The sequence below is a fragment of the Candida metapsilosis genome, assembly GCF_017655625.1.
Source record: "Candida metapsilosis strain BP57 chromosome Unknown scaffold7, whole genome shotgun sequence".
NCBI classification, from domain to species: domain Eukaryota; kingdom Fungi; phylum Ascomycota; class Pichiomycetes; order Serinales; family Debaryomycetaceae; genus Lodderomyces; species Lodderomyces metapsilosis.
The window spans coordinates 1,722,496-1,743,804 of record NW_027138165.1 but is presented as its reverse complement, the minus strand read 5'-3'; the positions used below and the strand labels follow the sequence as shown (position 1 = coordinate 1,743,804).

Below are 21,309 nucleotides of genomic sequence, written 5' to 3'. Positions count from 1 at the left end.
CGGGAGTGTAAAGGTGGTGACAGCAATGCTCTGGATGAACCAGCTTAATTTCTCAAATCTAAGTATCGATCTTGTTGGAAATTGCATCCACCATGAAAACCAAAAAGACAGAGAGTAGAAAGAACGATAGTTGCGTCAAGTGAGAGGGGGGTAAGGATCTGGATTTAAATACAACAAGATAAATATAGCATACAATTGAAATAAAATACTGACGGGCACCACTCCACCAAATATCTTTTTAACAATTAACTGACATTTCAACGTTCAGCAGCATGAAGTAACACTTCATAATTGAACAACCTCTTCAACTCGTACTTTCAATGGAACAACCTCTTCAACATCTCTTCTCAAACCGGTTCAAATTTCAACAAACTCTCAAATAAAACATATGTCAACAATGTATTTTCTCATAGTTAGACTTGCCAACTGTATTCAGAAGATAAAGTCTTCTTCTTCTTCCAGGATTCAAATCCAGCTTCATATAAGCATATATTGAACTGGTTCAAGGATCAGAAAGGAAATTCTATTCAAATGTCCCCTCGAATAGTCTTTAATGAGGAAATAATCAACACTACATTAAATGCAGCGCTCTATTTATGATAACCTCAGACCAGGAGACACCTGAGCGATTTTTCTATCGTCATCTATTCCCCGTCAACTATAATTCGCTCTCTTGTTGGTTTGCTCTGAACAACTAGATCTAACTCCGCTTTTCTCCATTGTCATAATCCATTATTGCCAAAATGTTCTATAATCAAGAATGCCTCCATTCAACCACCACTTTGTCGAGTCCTCATAGATCCAATTCCCTCTGGGATTTTGAACCCAACGACCTGTGGCTTGCGCTGCAGCAATCTGCTCACTTTTCATTTTCTCATGAGCAAGTCGATGTATACTCCATCTCGAATAGTTGGTCCTGATCTTTCTTGGTTTGTAATGATCGTTGGTGAAACCACGCAGGCCAAAGAATTGGCAGGTTTCAGGATCAATATCCAACTTTCCATCGGTAGATGGTGGTAGATAACAGGCAAGGTTTTCAATATCCTCTTCTTCGGCTTCTTCAGTGGGTGTAGCATCACTTCTTGGACCATTTTGCTCATCATTTATCAAACTTGGGGTCGAATTATATCCCGTCGGTGGGCGACTAACACATCTTTGCAACAGCTGGGCATCTTCAGTAGCATCACCTTCTTCTCTTCCTGATATATCACCTTCATTTTCTAACAACTGAGGTACTGGTTCTTCTAACCTCTTGTGATCATAACGTTCAACTATGAAACACTCATTGGTGTCGGCAAATCTGACTTTGCTTGTTTTTCGACGGAAAGTTTTCTTAAAACTAGCTTTAACAACTTCCAAAGCTTTACGCAAGTGTTTCAGTTTTACTTTCCTTTTAGCGCCAGCGACACCATCTGCAGAGTCATTTCGAACTTTAATAATGGGTTTCAAAACCAATGGGGCTGCTCCGGTACCTTCAACCTCTGCTTCTTTAGGTAAATCACATCCAGCACCAGCAACATCTTCAGTAGCTTTATTTGTATCACTTGCAGGCTCGGTCAGTTCAATCTTCTTTCTCTTTGATGACGACCGTCTTTTTCTGTGTTTCTTCTTTTGGCGCTTGCGTTTGGAAACATCCACCAGAGCTTCTGACTCTTCAGCTCCACAACTCGCTTTTGGTGTATCAACAATAGGATCAGGTGCATCAGCTTCCCGAGTGCGCTTTTTGAAAGGCTTAATCAACTTCTTCAAAACTCTCATCACTTTGACTGTCTTCTTTAATCCAACTTTAGTAACAACATCTGCATCTTCTGGGTTCAATGGTGGAGTATCAGTAGCTGGCGGTTCCATTACCGCATCTAACCTTGTCAATTCGGGTTGTTGTCCTTCTGGTTCATGTGCATCTAAGGCAGTGTTATTTTCTTGATCATTATTGTTGACAGCACTTACATCAACTTCATTGACTGTGGTATCGTTTTCAGTGTTCAGATTATTGCTTGAGCCTTCATTGCGGATGGAATCATTTCCAGTGTTGACATTGTTTTCCAATTTTGTATCTCCTTCATCTTTGTAATCATCAGCATCAAATAACACCTCCACTTCTCCCGTTGTTTCAAATGGGACCCATTTACGTTTTCTCTGGAACAAATGCTTTAACTTTCCCTTGAAAGAGGACTTCTTCTTTCCAACTGACTCATCAACTTCACCTGATTTTGGTTTCTGTTTTTTCAACGTGACAAATTTGATCCACTTTTGATTCCATTTTGTATTTTCTTTTCCTTTTGGTTTATTCAAGTAAGTTTCATCTTCAATTCTGATAGCATTAGGGACAGCTTCACACTGGTTCACACTGACTTCTTCATCCTTCTCAACATCTTCATCTTTTGTTTCTTTTTCCTTCTGGTTGTTATGTGGTAGAGATAATTTTTCCAACAGAGAATCACCAATTGATTTCAACTTCACGACTTCCTTTTTGACAACAGTTTTAGCATCCACTTTCACTTCACTATTTGTTGCTTTATTCAGTTCTTTATTAATTCCGGTATCCAATCTTGTTTTAACATTTGATAACTTATCAACGGTATGCTGGTTCTTTAATTTCGTTCCTTGATCCAACACCTTCACACAATTGTTCACAACTTTCTTGTCTTCAACCTTGATGTTCTCAACTTGTTTGCCTTCAAATTGATTACCTTCATCTTTATTGCCGTCAACTTTCTTTTCTTCAACTTGATTTACTTCAGCTTTCGTGTCAACTTGTTCAACTTTGATTTGCTTGGTTTCAACTTGTTCAATTTCAACTTCTTCAACTTCATCTTTAACTTGCTCATCTTCATCGTGTTCAATTTTAACGTCATCAACTTTCACTTGTCCAACTTTAACTTTTTCAACTTTCACTTCTTCAACTTTCACTTGTTCAACTTCAACTTTTTTGACTTCAACTTTAACTTGTTCAACATTCTTATCTTCAACTTCCTCATCTTCAACTTCCTCATCTTCAACTTCATCTTCAACTTCAACACTTTTCAAATTCAATTTTTCAAATTCATGGGTAAAACTATCGATGGAGTCAATAGCTTCAATACTTTTCACATTCAATTGTTCAAATTGTTGTATAAGACTGTTCATGCGGTCAATTTCCGCTCTTTCATGTTCATAATTAATAGCAGCCAATTTCGATTCAAAATTAGGGAATCTGTCATCAATACGCAGCTTCTCCCATCTTCTTTTTAAACGTGCATTTTCATCTTCAACTAATACCCGGATGGTGGGTTTAACTTGCATGTCTTCACAAGTTGTCAAAGTCAATTGTTCAAATTCCTGGATGAGATTGTAAATGGAGTTCTTTGCTGCATTTGTGGTTTTTCTGTTTGCAGCTCTTTCCAACAAAGTCATTGGTTTTGGGATTGAAGCAAGAGGATAGGTGCGTTCTCTTGCATTTTTGCTTGACTCTATGATGGTGATTGGTCTCTTGGTTGGTAACATAATTCTTTTGCCCATATTCAGGTGTTGAGCTAGGTTGTACATCCTCATCAAGTTGGCTTCTTCATCAGTGACGTTATCGAAGTTTTCCAACATTGAATTGGAGGCGATGGCACGCGGTGGTTGTTGTTTTAAGTAGTATTTGGCGTACAACAGCATGTTACTTGGGAATAAGGGTAGATGAAGAAAGAAAGAAAGAAAGAAAGGGGAAACAAGTTATGGGGTTTTGTTTTTGTGGATATTCATTTTTTTGAGGGGTTTTATGGTATTGAGCATATCAAAAAAATTGAACAGAAAACAATTAAGATGAAATGTATTAGTGATTGATGTTTGGTTCTGTTCTCCTTGTATTACTCCAATAGACTACATAGCTATAAACATACATACATTGTATCGTATCTCTGATTGTTCTAGTTGTTCTTGTATCTAGATATCTTTTTGCAACACAATCTTAATTATAGATCATGCACCAAATCGGGAAACGAATCTGTTATGAAGCATACTGTAACATATAGTTACGGTATCGTATGAGATTGGACACTGATTTAGATGGATGGCTTCGATATTCAGTGTTTTAAGTGGGTTGTAAACAAGTAGTTAGTGTAAATAATTCTGCAGTTGACAAGAATTGTGGCATCTGGAATATGAAGTTCCAAGTAACGAGTGAGGTAAGCTATGATGATGAAAGCTGATGTCTTTTATGGCAAAGTTTGAGTACTTGTTTAGATGATGAAGTTGTATGGAGAGAACTTATGTTCTTTTTCCACCAAGAGAACAGAGTTCACCAAAATGTTTTTTACCACCATATTGTAGTTATATCACAACTTGTATAGCTGTATGTAACAACGAACTCACATCTCTAGAGTTATTTTCAAAAAGTTGTATTACTGCAGCTTTATCATAGATTATTACCATCGGTCCAGGAAAGAGGTCAGCAAAATAACCTGGTTTGTAAATATTACGGTCACAAATTCACACGGTTGAATGCGGTATTTTGGTGTGAATCATCAGAAGATAACCAAGTTCCAAGTGCTGAAGTCAGAACCAACAACCTGTAGGCAAGAGAGTTAGTTGAGAGATGTTCCCTAAATATGTTTTGAGTGATTAGAGACCTAACCTCTCTGAATAGAGTATCATCTGCATATTTTACACGTAACTAATATATTTGTGTAGTTTTGGTGCAAAAATGTAGACCTAGACTTGCAACGCGTATAAAATGAATCGATCACTGTACACTGCATTGTAAGTAAAAGTGCTATACAAAGATTGTCAATCTGTTCAAACATTAATAATGTATATACGGCTCACTTATATACTGTCTACTGGAAATGCTTCCAAAAAGCTATACCATATTACAGTCACGTGCGTCGGACATATAAGTCCGAGAAAATTTTTGGCATGCTTCCGCCCTTCTAGGGACGTCCAAAAAATTTTTTTTGGACTTCTGGCGGTGCACGGAGCGCAAAATGCAGCTATCAACGTGTCGAACGGTGGCTCCAGGGTTGGAATCCACTTGTTTTGAATGTATCTCAAAAATCCGACCATGTTTTGTTATGCACACATAAAATGCGCATAACCACTCCGGGAAGAGCGCAACGATGGTGTGGATGAGCTTGGTAAAGCATGCAGATGTGGCAGTGGATGCCTGCAAGTCAGATAAGACCAGTCCTTTGTCCTGTGTATGCAACAAGGAGGAACAACTGTTAGGTGCAAAATTTTATGGTAGCAGCACCCCTCATAAAGTGGTTAAGAAAAAAAGGTTTCAATCGAAATGAAAACAAACACTTACTATTTTCACCAAACTTACAAAAAGCTATGGCCTTCCAGAATTACCCCTCCACGCGACAGATAGAAGAAGAGGAATTTGACGATACAGAATTGGAGACACCTGTTCGGCTCAATACTTTGAATATCAAACGAAGGGAACATGCTAGTGGGCTTTTTACATCGTTTCGATCAAGCCGACCCGACGATGGAGTTGCATCGAATAATACAAACGACATAAAACATACAAGAGAAGGAGAGACTGAGGGTAGAAATGATAAGAGCTCTCCTTTTCACAAAAATGTTGAAAATCCTGATGTATTGACAATAAGATCTCCACCTAGTTTGAAATTTGATAAATCAGTATCACTTGGTGAGAAACACAAGGAGCGATTGAGAAACCAGAGTCCCACACCAGTTACAAAACTCAAACCTCCCACTGCTGAGCTCAGTCCAGTAGATCATTCACCTGTTTCGTATAAAGTGACCAAGCCAATTATAGATAAGAAAGGTGACAAGAGGAAGAAACGGCTAGCGACAGAAACACCACTACCGAAGTTAAGCAACGATGAGGAGCTGAAGCAGTCAATTTTGAACAGGGTAAACACAACTTTGGAATCAATAAAAAGAGGTAAGCCTAGTGACAAAGTGGTACATACAGCAGTTGAATCAAATAATATTCTGCCTGTGAATTCAAAACCTGCTGGAGCTAGAGAGGAACCCATACGACCAATGTATGACTTTGAAGCTGACGAACCAGACTTTGTTCACGTCCCTCTAGAATCATTTTTAGAACCTAATGGCAGAGTGTCATCTCTGACGGAAAAACCTGACTTTCCTCTTGCTATGCAAAGGGATGATAGTGCATCGAATCAACAAAATGTCAAGGTATCGCCAATAATTAATGAAGACACTTTGGGCAACTCTACTCCGCTATATAACAAAGATGACTTAATCCATGAGTTGAACAATGGAAACGAATACGATAATTATCGTACATCTGAATTTGAACTTGGCGCTGATAACACGACATGGTGGACGGCTGAGCAATGGCTGAAGTTGATGAAGGTTGTAAATCTGCGGCTGATATCACGCCAAGATGCTATAAATAGTCATTTGCTAATGAAAGAGTTGAAATGCTCGAGTAAAGAGGATCTACAAAGACGATATGACTTTTTAAAACAGTACAGGACAAAATGAAGGTGAGGGACTAATATAAAGCTATATTTATGAACTACGATGTATTTTTAAAGAACTTTAGATAAAACGCTAGTTAATCGGTCATTTGGTGTAGATTTCTCCTTCAACTCGGTTGATGCGTCACTTCTTGTGCTTGTTACTTTACGTTGTTTAAAGTGTCTTCTCAACTTGTCGGAATCATCTTTGGAACTTTTACTAGTAATGGATTTGTTGTCACCATCCTGTTCCACTTCTTTGTCTTTGTGGCTTCTCTTTCTTTTAATTCCTTCAATCATCTTCAGCTGTTCAACATTATGAACAAATGCTTTATTAAATTTGTTTTGTTGTGATAAATCCAAAGCCAATTTAGCTTGTCTAACTTCATTTTCTTTAGCAATTTGTTGAGTAAGATCCATCCATTTAAACCCAGACAAGTATTTGATATTTATTATATCATCGTAATAATAAGATGTCTTTTTCCCACCCAATTTATTACCATTTAAAGTCTGTGCACACAATTTTGCATCTTTTTTGTTGACAAATTCGATCCAACCTTCAGTAAAACGTTTCTTTTTGTTTCCTCCATACTTGACTCGTTTATGATAAATTGATGCTTCTTCTGGTTTAAGGAAAATTCGATCAATTGAGCCAAATCGAGACAATACGGACCGTAATTTTGCTGGCTTCATATATGGTGGAATTTTAGATAAGTAACAGACACCAGTTTTTTTAATTCGTTTTTGTTCTTTTTCTAGTTCTTTGGGAGTAAGCTTTTTAAGCTTCTTGTTGATGGTGGTAGATTTGGAGGAAAGAGAATCGTCGTTGTGGTCTAAAGGTAGATCCTCATCGTCATCTTCATATTCCTCGTCGCTCCCTTTGTCTGTGTGGTGTGTGCTGATTATGTTATTTTCATTTTCATCTTGGTCAGAGTCAGATCCTTCATCTTCATCATCATCATCTTCTTCTTCTTCTTCTTCTTCTTCTTCTTCTTCTTCTTCTTCTTCTTCTTCTTCAGTTGTGGTCCTAAAATTGTTCAAATTTTTTCCCTTTGATCTCAAAAACACTTGGTGCTCCTCATCTGTCTCATCGTCGGAAAAGAAGTCTGATTGTGATTCTCTGTCACTCATTGCTTGTGTTTTGTTGTCAGGTCGTAAGAAGGAAAGGAAGGGTTTAGGAAATGGTTTATGAGATGGGATGCGATACATCACATTTTGTTTTGTGATGAGAAAAGGAGTTTGTGTGACGCAAACTACAATTTTGCGACATTAAACTGTGGTCACATAAGTCAATAAAGATTCAATTCCAATAATGATTAGAAGAAGGGGTCATTTATACATTCTATATAAGTGTGTAGTTTGAATCTAGCTCTATTCAAAAAGAATTAAAAAGTAGCATCAAAGATAGGTAAAGTAATATCCTCCTGATTTACTTCTTGGTGCTTTCACCACCGGTCTTGGCACCTTCAGTGGCACCTGAAACAACACCAGAAACGTATTCAGCAGCGTTTGAGATTTGCTTCTTAGCTTCATCAACGTATTCTTGAGCAGTTTCAGCTAAAGTTGGACCTTGTTGATCTTGAACAGCAGCCTTGGCATCATCTGAACCCTTTTTAGCATCATCAGCAACAGTTTGACCAAATGACTTTTGGTTGTCTGGGACAGTCTTACCAGCAAATTCATCAACCTTGTCGGTAACAGCTTCTTTTCCCTTTTCCAAAGTGGATTTTTCACTTTCTGGGGTTAAAGTTTCACTAACTTTGTCTGAAAAGTTCTTTCTACCGGCGTCTGACATGATTAATTAATATGAATAAATTGGTTGTATTTGAATAAAAGAAGAAGTAAAAAAGAGTACAAGTGTAAGTTTCTCGAATAAAATGACAATTGAAGGACTATTTATACTAAATGTCAAATTGGGTGTATTGTATTGTATTGTATTGTATAATATATTTTGTATGACTGTGGTGTTTTTTTTTTTTTTATGATTGCTATTTTACACAATAACAAAACGAAACCAACAATACAAAAGAATACTTATGTAACCATAGAATAGCATAGCACATAGTAGTAGTAGTAGTAGTAGCATATGTAGACATCACCTGACTCTAGTAATTAGACGACTATAACACCTATACCCAAAGATACCACACCAATACTCAAATCTATCCACAGTTTTCAACTCAATTGATATTGAGTTAGTAGGTTTTTGCATTATTACTTTTTAAGTATTGCTAATTAAAACCTCAACAGCACTACATAGTATAGTACCACATTAAATTTCTGCTTCTATTGCTATTACCCCCCCTTAGACCAAATTTAAAGCGATAATTTCGTTTAAGATTGTTTTCGAAAGAATACGAATAGTTACATTATCTTTCGTTAATTTAAGAAAACTTACCTTAACCCCACAACAAAAAAGATATGGATCTCCAACGTAATCTTATACATAGGGTTATTACCTATGAGACTAGTTTCCTACTAACTTATCAGAAATAGACATATAGAGTGGTAGAGTTGTCAAAGCATAACAACTCCTTTTAAAGATAAAAGTTACTTTTGATTGCTAAAAAAATATGACAACTGGTTACACAAAACTACATATATAGTCACACATATAAAATAATTGATTACGTAATGATAGTTTGTAATACGACACTTGGAGGTAACCCAACCACCCAATCCTAAGAAGAGGAAGAAGAAGAAAGATGGTGTCTCTGTATGAATATATTGTTTTAACAAAGACGATACCTTATTTGTAGTACTTCTCAACCATAGGATTTCAGAAATTGCAAAACTAATTACTAGTGTAAGCTAATTTTTTGCATTGATTTGAAGGCAATTTGACACCATTACACTGATACCATCAACAATATTGAGATCTCATATAGGCATTCACACTAGATATAATACTTTCTGTATCGATAGTACAAAACACATGATTCTAAGAGAAAAGTAGGACATACTATCAAAGTTAATATCCCAAAGGAGGTATAAGAGACCCATTTGTATTTGCAACAGAAGACGATGAATGAGTGGTTAGCTTAATATCGAATTCATGTTAAACAAGTAGCAACCACTTGACTTGCTTTTGACAAGTCAAAATTGAAGTAGTCTCTTGTGGAATATACGCTTCTAAAGAGAAGCAAGTTGATGAAACAACAAAACTATAGATTGTTGCTGAGCCTAAACCCGCATGTCATGAGAAGCTAGCAATTGGAATTGCACTAATCAACCAAACTGCTAGCATAATACTTGCCAAGAAAAGGAAGATTTAGGTCTCCATGGTTTTTCCTCATTGAGTAGTTTCGGACTTTAATATGCGGAAAATACTTTTTGATGAACAAATGCAAGCAGGAAAGGAAGGAAATGCTTAAAAATAGTGATCATTTGATTCATCAATTATAATAAGGTAAGGTACACTACTACTTCTAATGAGCAGAATGTGAGACGATAGCTCGAGCTACGGAGTATGCGAAAGGGGCTAATTCATTAACCGATTGTTAATCCCGTTATTCTCCATAAACATACACAAAACAAAAGACTCCGAGAAAGGATGTGAGTCCAGCTCCAAACAAAAGACAAACTCCCCCTCGTGAGGTCATTCAATGTAACCATTTTCAAATATTCTCCCGTTTTTTTGTCCACCGTTTGACGAGGCTGTAAGAAAATTCCAGACTCCCTACATTGAATACAAGCTGGAAAAATTTTAACAGATCTTTTTTTACTGCCTCCATCATCACTACTATAAAACATCCACCCAACCTTAAAGCTAGTATTGAAAGCTCTGAGGCTCCATATAGGAAGTGAAAACAAATAAAAATGCATGCACATCTACCATTACAAAAGCCTTGAATTTCATTGGCTCGGAAAAGTTACTTATTGTGTCTCTAAATTAAACTTCCGGCATCTGAAAATTTAGTGGCTTACGATCCAATTTTCTATTTCATTTTGTAAAACTAACTTTGGTCATTGTGACTGTAAGAAGCGATGTCTAGGGGACTTAAACAACAATCCACGTTTCCGAAATACTAGAACTCTGTCCCTTATTTCTTTTATTATAATAAAGTGGCCTGATTATATGATTCTCGGTTTTACTTAATTATTTTCTACTTTTTAGATATAGAAGGAGTATCATAGATGAGGTGTATCCCAAATCGATAAAGATTGGGTGAAACTTGAAGTTGCTGTTCAACATTCTTGAATTCTCCAGTGTTATAGGTCAGGACTCATCTGCAACTTATGACCTATTTTTGCAAGCTCCTCTCATTATAACGCAGTCACTAAACATTTGAAAACTAAATGAAACAAAATGACTACTAGTGGGATTTAGTCATATGCATGAAAGGTTATAATCGTATATAGTTACCACTTTGTTTTCAATTTTTGTGCATTCTAAATGTAACAATACTTTATGGAAAAAAGCATCCGACAAACTTTTTTTTTTTTTCATTTTGCATATTCAACTTTCACTATTTAAATGAACTCAAAAGATCCAACCATGAGTTATAATGTAGCGTCTAATACTTTCATCCAAAAGATAGATTTACTACCTGTCACCGCAACTTAATCGAAAACATAAACATGACTCAGTCCTACAAACAACAAGATTTGACTCCAGAGCAAATCAAACTTATTCTTAGCACCGTCCCCATCTTGGAACAAGCAGGTGAGACTTTGACTGCTAAATTCTACAATAGAATGTTGACAAACTATGATGAAGTTAAACCTTTTTTTAACGAAACTGATCAGAAGTTGTTGCGTCAACCAAAAATTTTGGCATTTGCTTTGTTGAATTATGCAAAAAACATTGAAGATTTGACTCCATTGACTGCTTTTGTCCAGCAAATTGTCTCCAAACATGTTGGTTTACAAGTTGAACCTCATCATTATCCTATTGTTGGAACATGTTTGATTGAAACAATGGTGGAAATTTTACCCAAGGATGTTGCTACTCCTGAATTTGTTGAAGCTTGGAGTATTGCTTATGGAAACTTGGCTGCCCTTTTGATTGATTTGGAAGCTAAAGTGTACAAGAAAGAACCATGGCAAGGTTTTAAGCCATTCAAGGTTACCAAAATTGTCGATGAATGCTCTGATGTGAAATCAGTTTATTTCACACCTGAAGATGGCAGTCAAATCCCTCCATCGAAACCAGGTCAATATGTTTGTATTCGTTGGAAATTACCTGGAGAAAAGTTTGAAAAATCAAGAGAATATTCCCTTTCTCAAGTGCCCGAGAACAATGAATTTAGAATTTCTGTTAGAAAGTTAGATGGTGGAAAGATATCAACGTTTGTTCATGAGCAGTTGAAAGTTGGTGACATCTTACCTGTCGCACCACCAAATGGTAATTTCATTTACAAGGAGGAACCTAAAGAGAAGGACTTGGTTTTGATAGCAGGAGGAATTGGTATCACTCCATTAGTTTCAGTTTCTCAAGCTGCTTTGTCACAAGGACGTAAAGTTAAACTTATCTACGCAAATAGATCAGCAGATCATCGTGCTTTTGGTCCTTATTTAAAAAAGCAAATTGAAGCTTATCCACAAAACTTGTCAATTGTGGAGTATTTCTCCAATCAAGATGGAGATAAGGTTGATGCAATTGCTGAGTCTTTCAATAGAAAATTAGCATTAGAGGACTTGGATTTCATTGATGGAAGCAAAGACGAAGTGTATTTGTTAGGTCCAAGAGGGTTCATGAAGGTGTTTAAGGAGTACTTGACTAAGAAGGGAATTGAAGTTAATTTTGAATACTTTGGTCCATTGGATGTATGAGATATGACTGATGTCCCACATTGTTAATTTTATTTATTTACCTATTATCTGAGATGATATGTTCCTTTGTATATAGTTTAATGATGATAACATTGTTGATGTGATGATTGCTTTGATTTCTATATGAGTAAGGTTGCCGATGGCGGCTCTAGCAGTGAGCTGCGCGGGGAAAACGTTACAACCAAAGCTTGCATCAAGTTCGAGCAAGAGCATATGTCGGGCCTGTCAAATGAATGCTTGAGAACTGCTTCATGTTTTCACCATTTTCTCCAACCAGATTGGATTCGAAAAAAATCAGCACCCGTTCTGATGATCGTGATTAAATAACCTCACGAGACGTTACACCAATTGGGCACCACATCTGTGCTTGCAATAGCTGCTCATCCCCACCATTCTGTGCTGAGAAAAGTACAACAAATCAAGTGAAGGAGGCGAAAGCATCCCCGCTACTTAGGTATTGCAAAGGGAAAAATGAGAGTCAAGTTCGGTAAAGCAAGGGGTTAAAATCTGAATCAAATGATAGTTTAAACATCTCACGACTTCCTTCCCATAAGGATTTTTGTAAGACACTATATAGGTGTGCACCATAGAAAATAGCTTACAAAAGAGTCGTCTATACAACCTTATATCCGAATTATTGCCTAATTGGGATTACGACCGAGAAACTTTTTGACTATGCTTCGCCGTCATCAGGACGTCCAAAATTTTTTTTTTGGACTTCTGGGGGTGCACGGAGCGCAAAATGCAGCTCTCAACGTGTCTGATGGTGGATCCAGGGTTGGAATCCACTTTTTTTGAGTGTTTGTCAAAAATCCGACCATGTTTTGTTATGCTCACCAAAAATGCACATAACCACTCCGGGAAGAGCGTTACGATGGTGCGGATGAGCTTGATGAAGCATGCCGATGTGGCAGTGAATGCCGGCAAGTCAGATAAGACCAGTCTGGTGCCCTGTGTATGTACCAAAAGGAACAATAACTGTTAGCTGCAAAAAGATTGGAACAAAAAGAGAAATTGCTTTTGTTCTCAAAAATGTCGTGTGTTGATAGTACGACATTGTTATATGAGTGTGAGTTTTTTGGCATAACAAAATACCTTCACATTTGTGGCAGCTGAGAACACATTTGTGGCAATTGAACACATTCACTCTTCTCAAAGGAAATAGAATCACCACATCAACAGTACCCATTACATCTACACTAATGGATAGAATCTCAATGCGTCAGAGAGATCACAGGTTCTGGTTCTCGATCTATGGCTCTATATCTTAAGGAGGAGGAATCACCACATCAATTAAGATCAGTCACATAATCACCACCAAAGCAAATGAAATAAAAAGACAACAAATATAACACCTATGCGAAGGAGTACTGGAGATGATCGTTTATTGAGGATTTTAATGGATCCGTTGATATGGATAAACAATTAGACAGCTGAGGAACAGAAAGGGAGCAAATAATATGAAGATCCTCTGTCGTTGATACTTGGAGTCCGTTTGTAAGTCTAGAAAGACGTGGCAATTCCATTTCCTCCTGATACAACGGAATGAGACCTTTCAACTCCCATTCTAAATGGTTATTCAAGAGGATAAGTATCAAACAAGTCGTCAACTGACTATTTCCAAGAAGCATTTCAAGAGTGCTATAAGATACTCGACGATATGAAGCTCTAGATGTCCCTAGCATAACGCATGAGATTCAAGGACAAGGAACAGCCATTTGGGAGCTCGAAATGATGGTTGCAACTAAGCTCGTGGAAGCAATGGACATAGCACTGGTGTCAAACAAATAGGGGGCCAGAGGCAGAGTAACAGAGGTGGGCCAGGGTCAGCCTCATATGAAAAAGAGGTCGTGGTGTCACCTTTTGGCGAAAAGCAATGAGTCACATAATGCAAGCTGGACGAGTCAGTGGCTTCTTAGAAACACAGTGGGGGTGGATACGGTTGATAATATGGACGATAAAGAGAAACAAGCGAGCGTCAAGGATCATTCTCGAATGATACAATAAGGTTTTCTTTCTGCAAGTAGAGGTTCCAGAATATCAGTAGAGCTCGAATACTATAACGTGCCCATACAAAGTATACAACAACACTGGCAAGTGATTAGGAGCCTCATTTCACAATTGAAGAGCCTGGTGCCAGTACATAACGTCGGGAAATTAAAATCAGACCAACACAAAAGGATAGAGCTTAGGTAAGAAATTGCTTAAGCCCTGCAAATGAGCTTCATTAGCACTCGACTACTCACGACGACTGAGGGTTAACACAGAAGTAGTGGGAACTGAAGCGTACCGCCTGCTTATGAACTTAAATAGCATATATAGCCCATACGATAGTATAAGACCTCGGTACTTTCCTCAGATCCTAACAGCAGTAGAAAGTGACCACATCCACACACCAATATTCGTCACATCCGTACCGCAGAAAAAGCGCACCCCTACCGCAAGCGCCGCACATCCTAACACCACGGAATATCGCATCCACGCACCAATTCTGCATCCTAACATCAACGATTACACATCCTTTCACTAGGAATGGGCACATCCTAACATCAACAAACTGACAACGTATCACATCCTTACTGCAAAGAAATTGAATTGTGGTGCATCCTAACTACAGAAAAACTTCGAGGTACTGCATCCATGCACCACCCAAATCATTGAGTTCCTGCATCCAAACACCAACTAACCACAGGAATCAATTGGGAAGGAACAGCGCTTTACCAATGTACTCAATAATGCTGCTGCTAAGCATGTTTGGGGAGACGTAAGGCATTCTGAGGGAAAAAAAACTTATGCATAAAAAAACATATTGTGTTCACAGAGACTAAATTTGACGCCCAAAGCTAGAATCTTCAGCAACCACAATTAGACATACTGTTTAAAACTAAATATGTCGCGCAAACTTAAGCTTGATTTTGAACGGTATGGACCATATATGGCCAAAATAAAAGATGAAGCACGCCTTTCTTATAATCTAAACCATTTGCATCTATCGAGGCGTTGTGTCGTTTACGATTTCACCGCAGTGTGATTTCCCACCCTATCATCATGAGGGCTAAATTCTCTGCTCGACTATAAACAATAGTCAGTATGAGACCTATTCGGGTAAACTTCAGACTCACTTTTCTCTGCAGCATCTTTGGTAAAACTTTAAAGGTGCCACATGTGTTGCTCTATTGACATTTGCAGATTTCCACGTTCTTTTATGCAACGACTTGATGTTGAAACAAATTCTGAACGCTGGAAATTTTTCCATTAGAAGTAGAACCTAATCGTAATATTACCGAATTTACACGTCAATTGACCCTTTACCGATGGTATTGATTGTCCAATCATGCATGCACTTACCCATGGTGATGTATCCTACCGTACCCACACCGCTCGAATCAATTGTAGAATTATTGCCCGCTAAGGTGCAAATTGCAACACTTACAGCGCCATGCTTCCCAAAACTCATAGTTGTTTCATCGAGGCGTTATTTATTTTCACGTCATGACACTATAAACCGCAACATTATGTTATTCATGCAGAGCGATCAGCATCATGCTGAGAATAGAGGAAAGAATTTCGCTTGCCAATTAAATTACGGTACTGGCCCAAGTTTCCTTAGTGGGTCTTGTTTCGATGGGGGCATTTTCCTCGCAGTATAAAACTAGGATACATTTAATCTACTCCTAATTTGCTAGAGGATCCACGCCTAGTACATATTAAGAACTTAGCGAATGTAGATATCATCCGTTACGGACTAGGAAATGGCGGTTAAATCAGCCCAACTAGACCTAGTGAAGTTTTATAATGAGTAGCCTTGGGTATTCCATTATGTGTGTCCTAGACCGCGGTATTCTGAGCGACTAGCCTCGCTTACTCTTATCGCTATGGCCAGGAGCTGCAAATTTCTTATTTTAGTTGGGGTTTGGATGCAGGAACTCAATGATTTGAGTGGTGCAAGGATGCAGCACCTCGTGGTTTTTCTGAAGTTAGGATGCATCATATTTCAATTCCGTTGCAGTAAGGATGTGATACTTTGACAGTTTGTTGATGTTAGGATGTGCCCGTTGCTACTGATTGGGTATTGTAATCGTTGATGTTTGGATGCAGAATTGGTGCGTGGATGCAATATTCCGTGGTGTTAGGATGTGCGGCGCTTGCGGTAGGGGTGCGCTTTTTCTGCGGTACGGATGTGACCAATATTGGTGTGTGGATGTGATCACTTTCTACTGCTGTTAGGATCTGAGGAATGTACCGAGGTCTTTTACTATCGTGAGAGCCATACATACTATGTAAGTTCATATGCAAGTGATATACTTTAGTTCCTACTACTTCTGTGTTAACCCTCAGTCGTCGTGAGTAGTCGAGGTTCGAATGAAGCTCCTTGACAAGGCTTAACTAACTTCTTTGGTAAGTCTTTTTCTTTGACTAGCTCTGAGTTTGGTCTCCTGTTGTGTACATCACGTTACGTGTACCTCCAAGCTCTCTCTCACTGTGAGATTGGATGCTTAATAACTCGCTGATCTTGTTCTATACTTTGCATAAGCACATTGTAGTATGCGAGATTTACTAGCATGAGATGCGCCTTCGCTTTGCTTTCAATAGCCTCTGTTACTATATGGGAATGACCCTTTAATTTCACATGTTTCTCCTTATCGTCCTGGTTATCAACTGTATCCGCCCCCGCTGTATCGACAAGAGTCTTGTTACTCCTCCAAGTTGCGCTATCGTCCTTGCTTTCCACCATGAATCACCACGTATCCTCTTGTTACTATGCAATTGGCCCTGGCCATGTTTCATGACTTTATCTTCTGCCTCTTGTTTGCTTGTCAATACAAGACTAGCGGTATCCACTGCTTTCATGAACCTAATTAGAGCACATCTTCTTCTTCTTTCAGGCGGCTGTTCCATTCTCTTATGTCTCATGGGTCAGACTCGGAACATGCGGGACTTTATGTCATTAAATATTACCAAACACCATTGCGTTGCCTCTCAGCAGCAGCCAATTGGCTATTAGTGTAGCTGTCACCGTGTCCAACAGCTAGAATGGGAACTGAAAGGTTTTATTTTATTGGAGCATGAGGAAATAGAATGACCATGTCATCCCTGACTTTCAAATGGAGTCTAGGTGTCGATGACAAGAGAGCACCGCATTGTTTGTACCCTCTCTGTGTCTCTGTAGTCCAAATTTGTTACTCCAGTCCATTAAAATATTCAATAAACGATCATCTCTAGCACTCCTTCACATAGATGTTATATTTGTTGTCTTTTTATTTCATTTGCTTTGGTGGTGATTATATGACTGATCTTAATTGATGTGGTGATCTCTCCTCCAAATAAGATGTGATGACAACGTTAAAGGTGCACTATCTGTGATCTCTGTAATGCATTCAATTTCTATCCCTCAGTGTAGATACAGTGGGTACTATTGATATGTTGATTCTGTTTCCTTTGAGAAGAGTGAATGTGTTCAATTGCCACAAATGTGTTCAGCTGCCACAAATATGAAAGTATTTTGTTATGCCAAAAAACTCACACGTAGATAACAATGCCGTACTATCAACACACGACATTTTAAGAACAAAAGCAATTTCTCTTTTTGTTCCAATCTTTTTGCAGCTAACAGTTATTGTTCCTTTTGGTATATACAACACCCAGGACACCTGACAGATCTTATCTGACTTGCCGGCATTCACTGCCACATCGGCATGCTTCATCAAGCTCATCCGCACCATCGTTACGCTCTTCCCGGAGTGGTTATGCGCATTTTATGTGTGCATAACAAAACATGATCGGATTTTTGCGAAACACTTAAAATAAGTGAATTCCAACCTTGGATCCACCGTCAGACACGTTGATAGCTGCATTATGCGCTCCGTGCACCTCCAGAAGTCCAAAAAAAATTTTTGGACGTCCCTAGGAGGGCGGAAGCCATGTCCAAATTATTCTCGGCCTTATTCCCAATTGGGAAATAGTTCGGATATAAGGGTTGTATAGACGACTCTTTTGTAAAGCTCCTTTCATGGTACACCCAGTACAGTTTCTTATAAATCCTTATAGAAAGGCAGTCACGATATGTTTAAACTGTACTTTGATTCGTAGTTTAACCCCTTGCTTTACCGAACTTGACTCTCATTTTTCTCTTTTCAATACCTAAGTAGCGAGGATGTTTTCGCCTCCTTCACTTGATTTGTTGTACTTTTCTTAGTGCAGAACAGTGGGGATGAGCAGCTATTGCAAGCACTGATGCGGTGCCCAATTGGTACAACGTCTCGTTAGGTTATTTAGTCACGATCATCAGAACAGGTGCTGATATTTTTTCGAATCCAATCTGGTTGGAGAAGATGGTGAAAACATGAAGCAGTTCTCAAGCATTCATTTGACAGACCCGACATATGCTCTTGCTCGAACTTGACGCAAGCTTTGGTTGTAATGTTACCTCCACACAGCTCACTACTAAGGCCGCAATCTGCGACATTACTCATATAGAAATCAAGGGAATTATATTTTTGACTTTTGTTCCTTTTGGTTGGATACTGCGTTGCGAGTGTGAAATGGTTAAGTTTCACATGTCCTGGTATATGATAGACTTAGTAGAGGGTGGCAAGCTTATATAGTACGACAATGACTTCCCTTATAGTGGGTTTGTTACTTAATCTTAGAGAGGTCGAGTGTTTCATATAGTTACTGTAGTATTAATCAATAGTCAATAGCTCTATCTGTCTCTTCTACGCTTGTGAACTCTCTTGTGACATTGACTACTTGGGCAGGACCTGTTATTGGAAAACTTCTCCTGCCATCAATGGTTAGTCTTGAATGAAACAACATGCAAAAAGTTTTTGGAAACGTCGTGAAGATGTGCTTTGACAACCAAAGATGCAAGAGCATTACAATACGACACGATATCTGTCTACAATACCCAACTAGCAGTGGAACTCAAACCGTGCAACGTAGATTTAAATACATAAAAACCTATTAAAAGATTACTAAATGTCAAACACAATTCAAGTAAACCATGTCTAGTGAGCATTGAATCTCTCGATATGTATATACATCATTCATAGATTAGACAGATGGGGATTCATTATCTGCTTCATCTACTCAACGTCATCAAATTTTTGATCTACCAAGTCTGGAATATCTTCATTACCCTCGTCATTGGCAGCAGCTGCACCAGCGTTAGGGTCAGTTGGGGTCTTTCCAGCTTGAATTTGCTCAGCCAATTGTCTCAATATTTCCAAGTTCTCTGCACCCAATTGAGGCAAAATTTGAGGAATCAACTGAGTGATGTTTTTTTCTTGTGGGTACCCAGTGAAGGCAAAAGTGTTGGAGGCTGGAGCACCTTGGACACCAACTCTGTTGAAATGCAAAACCTTACCGTCTTCCTTGAAGAAGTTGGCTTCTTGTACACCTTCAATTTTGGTGGCTTTCAATTTACCTAAAGTTTCGATCAACTTGGAGTCATCTTGTTCAGTTTTGACTCCCTTCTTTGCCTTGACTCTTGAGCCACCAACCTTTTTAGCGGTTGACTTTTGCAATTTAGCTAACTTTTCTGGATCTACTGGCATTTCAAACTCTTTGCTTTTTCTTGGAAATTCTATGAGGTAGAATAAATTGCGGATATAATCTGGGCTTGAGTTTTTATGATTGTTGGAAAATTTTTGATTCTTTTTCTCTTTTTGAAAAATTCCGAATGAAAAAAAGAAAATTTTTTTGATTCTTCTCGCACGACAATATTTTTTTTTTTTCTTTCGGTGAACACTTCTCTCTCTCTTCCTTGTTTCTCCACATTACAGAAAGGGTTTGATTAAATGAGAAATGGATAGATAGGCCATTTGTATTTGAAAAGCAAAATAAAACAACAAGTCTCGCCCTCTCTGAGAAAGAAGCCTTCTCATTAGACAACTTTGCAGAGCACTTGCTCGTAAACGGAACAATTTTGAAAATTTCATCAACATCACATACAAAACAACGCCGTCTGTATGTAGAATCCTTGAAAGTAGTGCTTCTAGACAAATGGCAATAACGGCGGCTCATAATCGCAAAAGCATGGGCACGCCATTGTATCTTGCCAATGAATAATACGCAATAGTTGTCTGAGATCAGTATCTGCATCGTATTTTCCTGCATATTAACCAAGTCGCTTGTCGCATTAGATATATATTGTCGAACGACAACTAAAAAAAAAGGAACTTCCTATGATCGTTCACCTGTTTATGTTTGAAGATGAATTCACGAGCTAACTCCATAGGATCAAAATATTATTCCCATAGTGCCTTTAAAGATTATGCATCAGATTGGGTAATTGCATTTGTCCTACTCGTATACTTTTTTAGTATAGCTGAACATGCCAACCCATTTCAACGCCAATTTTTGACATCTGATTTATCAATTGCACACCCTTTTGCAAGTGAAGAGCGAGTTTCCGGTGTCGCATGTATACTTATAGCGGCAATTGTGCCTTTAGCTATTATGTCTGTGGTTATCATTTTGAAAACATACACGGAGAAGCTCAAATCCAATTTCAGTCCCTTACACATTCTTCAGGTTAGTGTGTTAGGCTTATCTATGTCCATATTTTTGGACGGCGTGGTTACTGATATCCTCAAGAATTGGATTGCTAGACCCAGGCCAGATTTTCTAGCTAGATGCGGTGCTCAAATTGATAGCCAAATAGGCGAGCTAGTTGATTTCAGTGTATGTACTGCCCCCTTGGGTGAGCTGCTTCTATTGGATGGAATGAGATCCACCCCATCGGGCCATTCATCCATCAGTTTTGCCGCATTTTTGTACCTTGCTTTATGGCTATCGGGCCAGTTTAAATTGTTCAATTCCACACCACAATACATGTACAAATATCTTTTGGTGTTTATGCCGATATTGCTTGCAACATACATAGCGTTGAGTAGAGTCCAAGACTACAGACACCATTTCATAGATGTGATTCTAGGCTCCATTTTGGGTAGCACAATTGCCGTGTTGGTTTATTTTCATTATTGGAACGGCATGCAAAGTGCCACATGTGATACGCCCAAGTCGTTTAAAAACAGTGCAGATCCTGTTTTACCGTTATGATTGTTATCATAAGTCAAAAAGAGACAGATACATTATTTTGTTGACACTGAGT

At 38.3% G+C, this 21,309-nt stretch overlaps 7 protein-coding genes across 7 annotated transcripts; 3 read left to right on the top strand and 4 right to left on the bottom strand. All coding sequences in view use genetic code 12, as the record gives it.

Moving 5' to 3' along the window:
* Window positions 1-732: 732 nt before the first annotated feature.
* On the bottom strand, window positions 733-3,639 carry I9W82_005333 (uncharacterized protein; the record flags this gene model as incomplete). The annotated part of the gene is made up of 1 exon (XM_067694499.1): window positions 733-3,639. The coding sequence occupies one exon, from the start codon at window positions 3,637-3,639 to the stop codon at window positions 733-735; it is 2,907 nt and encodes a 968-aa protein (XP_067546813.1).
* Window positions 3,640-5,295: 1,656 nt separating this feature from the next.
* I9W82_005332 (uncharacterized protein) lies at window positions 5,296-6,444 on the top strand (the record flags this gene model as incomplete). Its single annotated transcript, XM_067694498.1, has 1 exon — window positions 5,296-6,444. The coding sequence occupies one exon, from the start codon at window positions 5,296-5,298 to the stop codon at window positions 6,442-6,444; it is 1,149 nt and encodes a 382-aa protein (XP_067546812.1).
* A 47-nt stretch (window positions 6,445-6,491) lies between these two features.
* Window positions 6,492-7,550, bottom strand: I9W82_005331 (RNA-binding ATPase activator; the record flags this gene model as incomplete). Its single annotated transcript, XM_067694497.1, has 1 exon — window positions 6,492-7,550. One exon carries the CDS (start codon window positions 7,548-7,550, stop codon window positions 6,492-6,494), a length of 1,059 nt encoding a protein of 352 aa, XP_067546811.1.
* Window positions 7,551-7,848: 298 nt separating this feature from the next.
* Window positions 7,849-8,214, bottom strand: HSP12 (Hsp12p; the record flags this gene model as incomplete). The annotated part of the gene is made up of 1 exon (XM_067694496.1): window positions 7,849-8,214. One exon carries the CDS (start codon window positions 8,212-8,214, stop codon window positions 7,849-7,851), a length of 366 nt encoding a protein of 121 aa, XP_067546810.1.
* A 2,786-nt stretch (window positions 8,215-11,000) lies between these two features.
* Window positions 11,001-12,194, top strand: YHB1 (Yhb1p; the record flags this gene model as incomplete). Its single annotated transcript, XM_067694494.1, has 1 exon — window positions 11,001-12,194. One exon carries the CDS (start codon window positions 11,001-11,003, stop codon window positions 12,192-12,194), a length of 1,194 nt encoding a protein of 397 aa, XP_067546809.1.
* Window positions 12,195-19,279: 7,085 nt separating this feature from the next.
* On the bottom strand, window positions 19,280-19,750 carry EGD1 (Egd1p; the record flags this gene model as incomplete). The annotated part of the gene is made up of 1 exon (XM_067694493.1): window positions 19,280-19,750. One exon carries the CDS (start codon window positions 19,748-19,750, stop codon window positions 19,280-19,282), a length of 471 nt encoding a protein of 156 aa, XP_067546808.1.
* A 658-nt stretch (window positions 19,751-20,408) lies between these two features.
* DPP2 (phosphatidate phosphatase) lies at window positions 20,409-21,257 on the top strand (the record flags this gene model as incomplete). Its single annotated transcript, XM_067694492.1, has 1 exon — window positions 20,409-21,257. One exon carries the CDS (start codon window positions 20,409-20,411, stop codon window positions 21,255-21,257), a length of 849 nt encoding a protein of 282 aa, XP_067546807.1.
* Window positions 21,258-21,309: the final 52 nt, after the last annotated feature.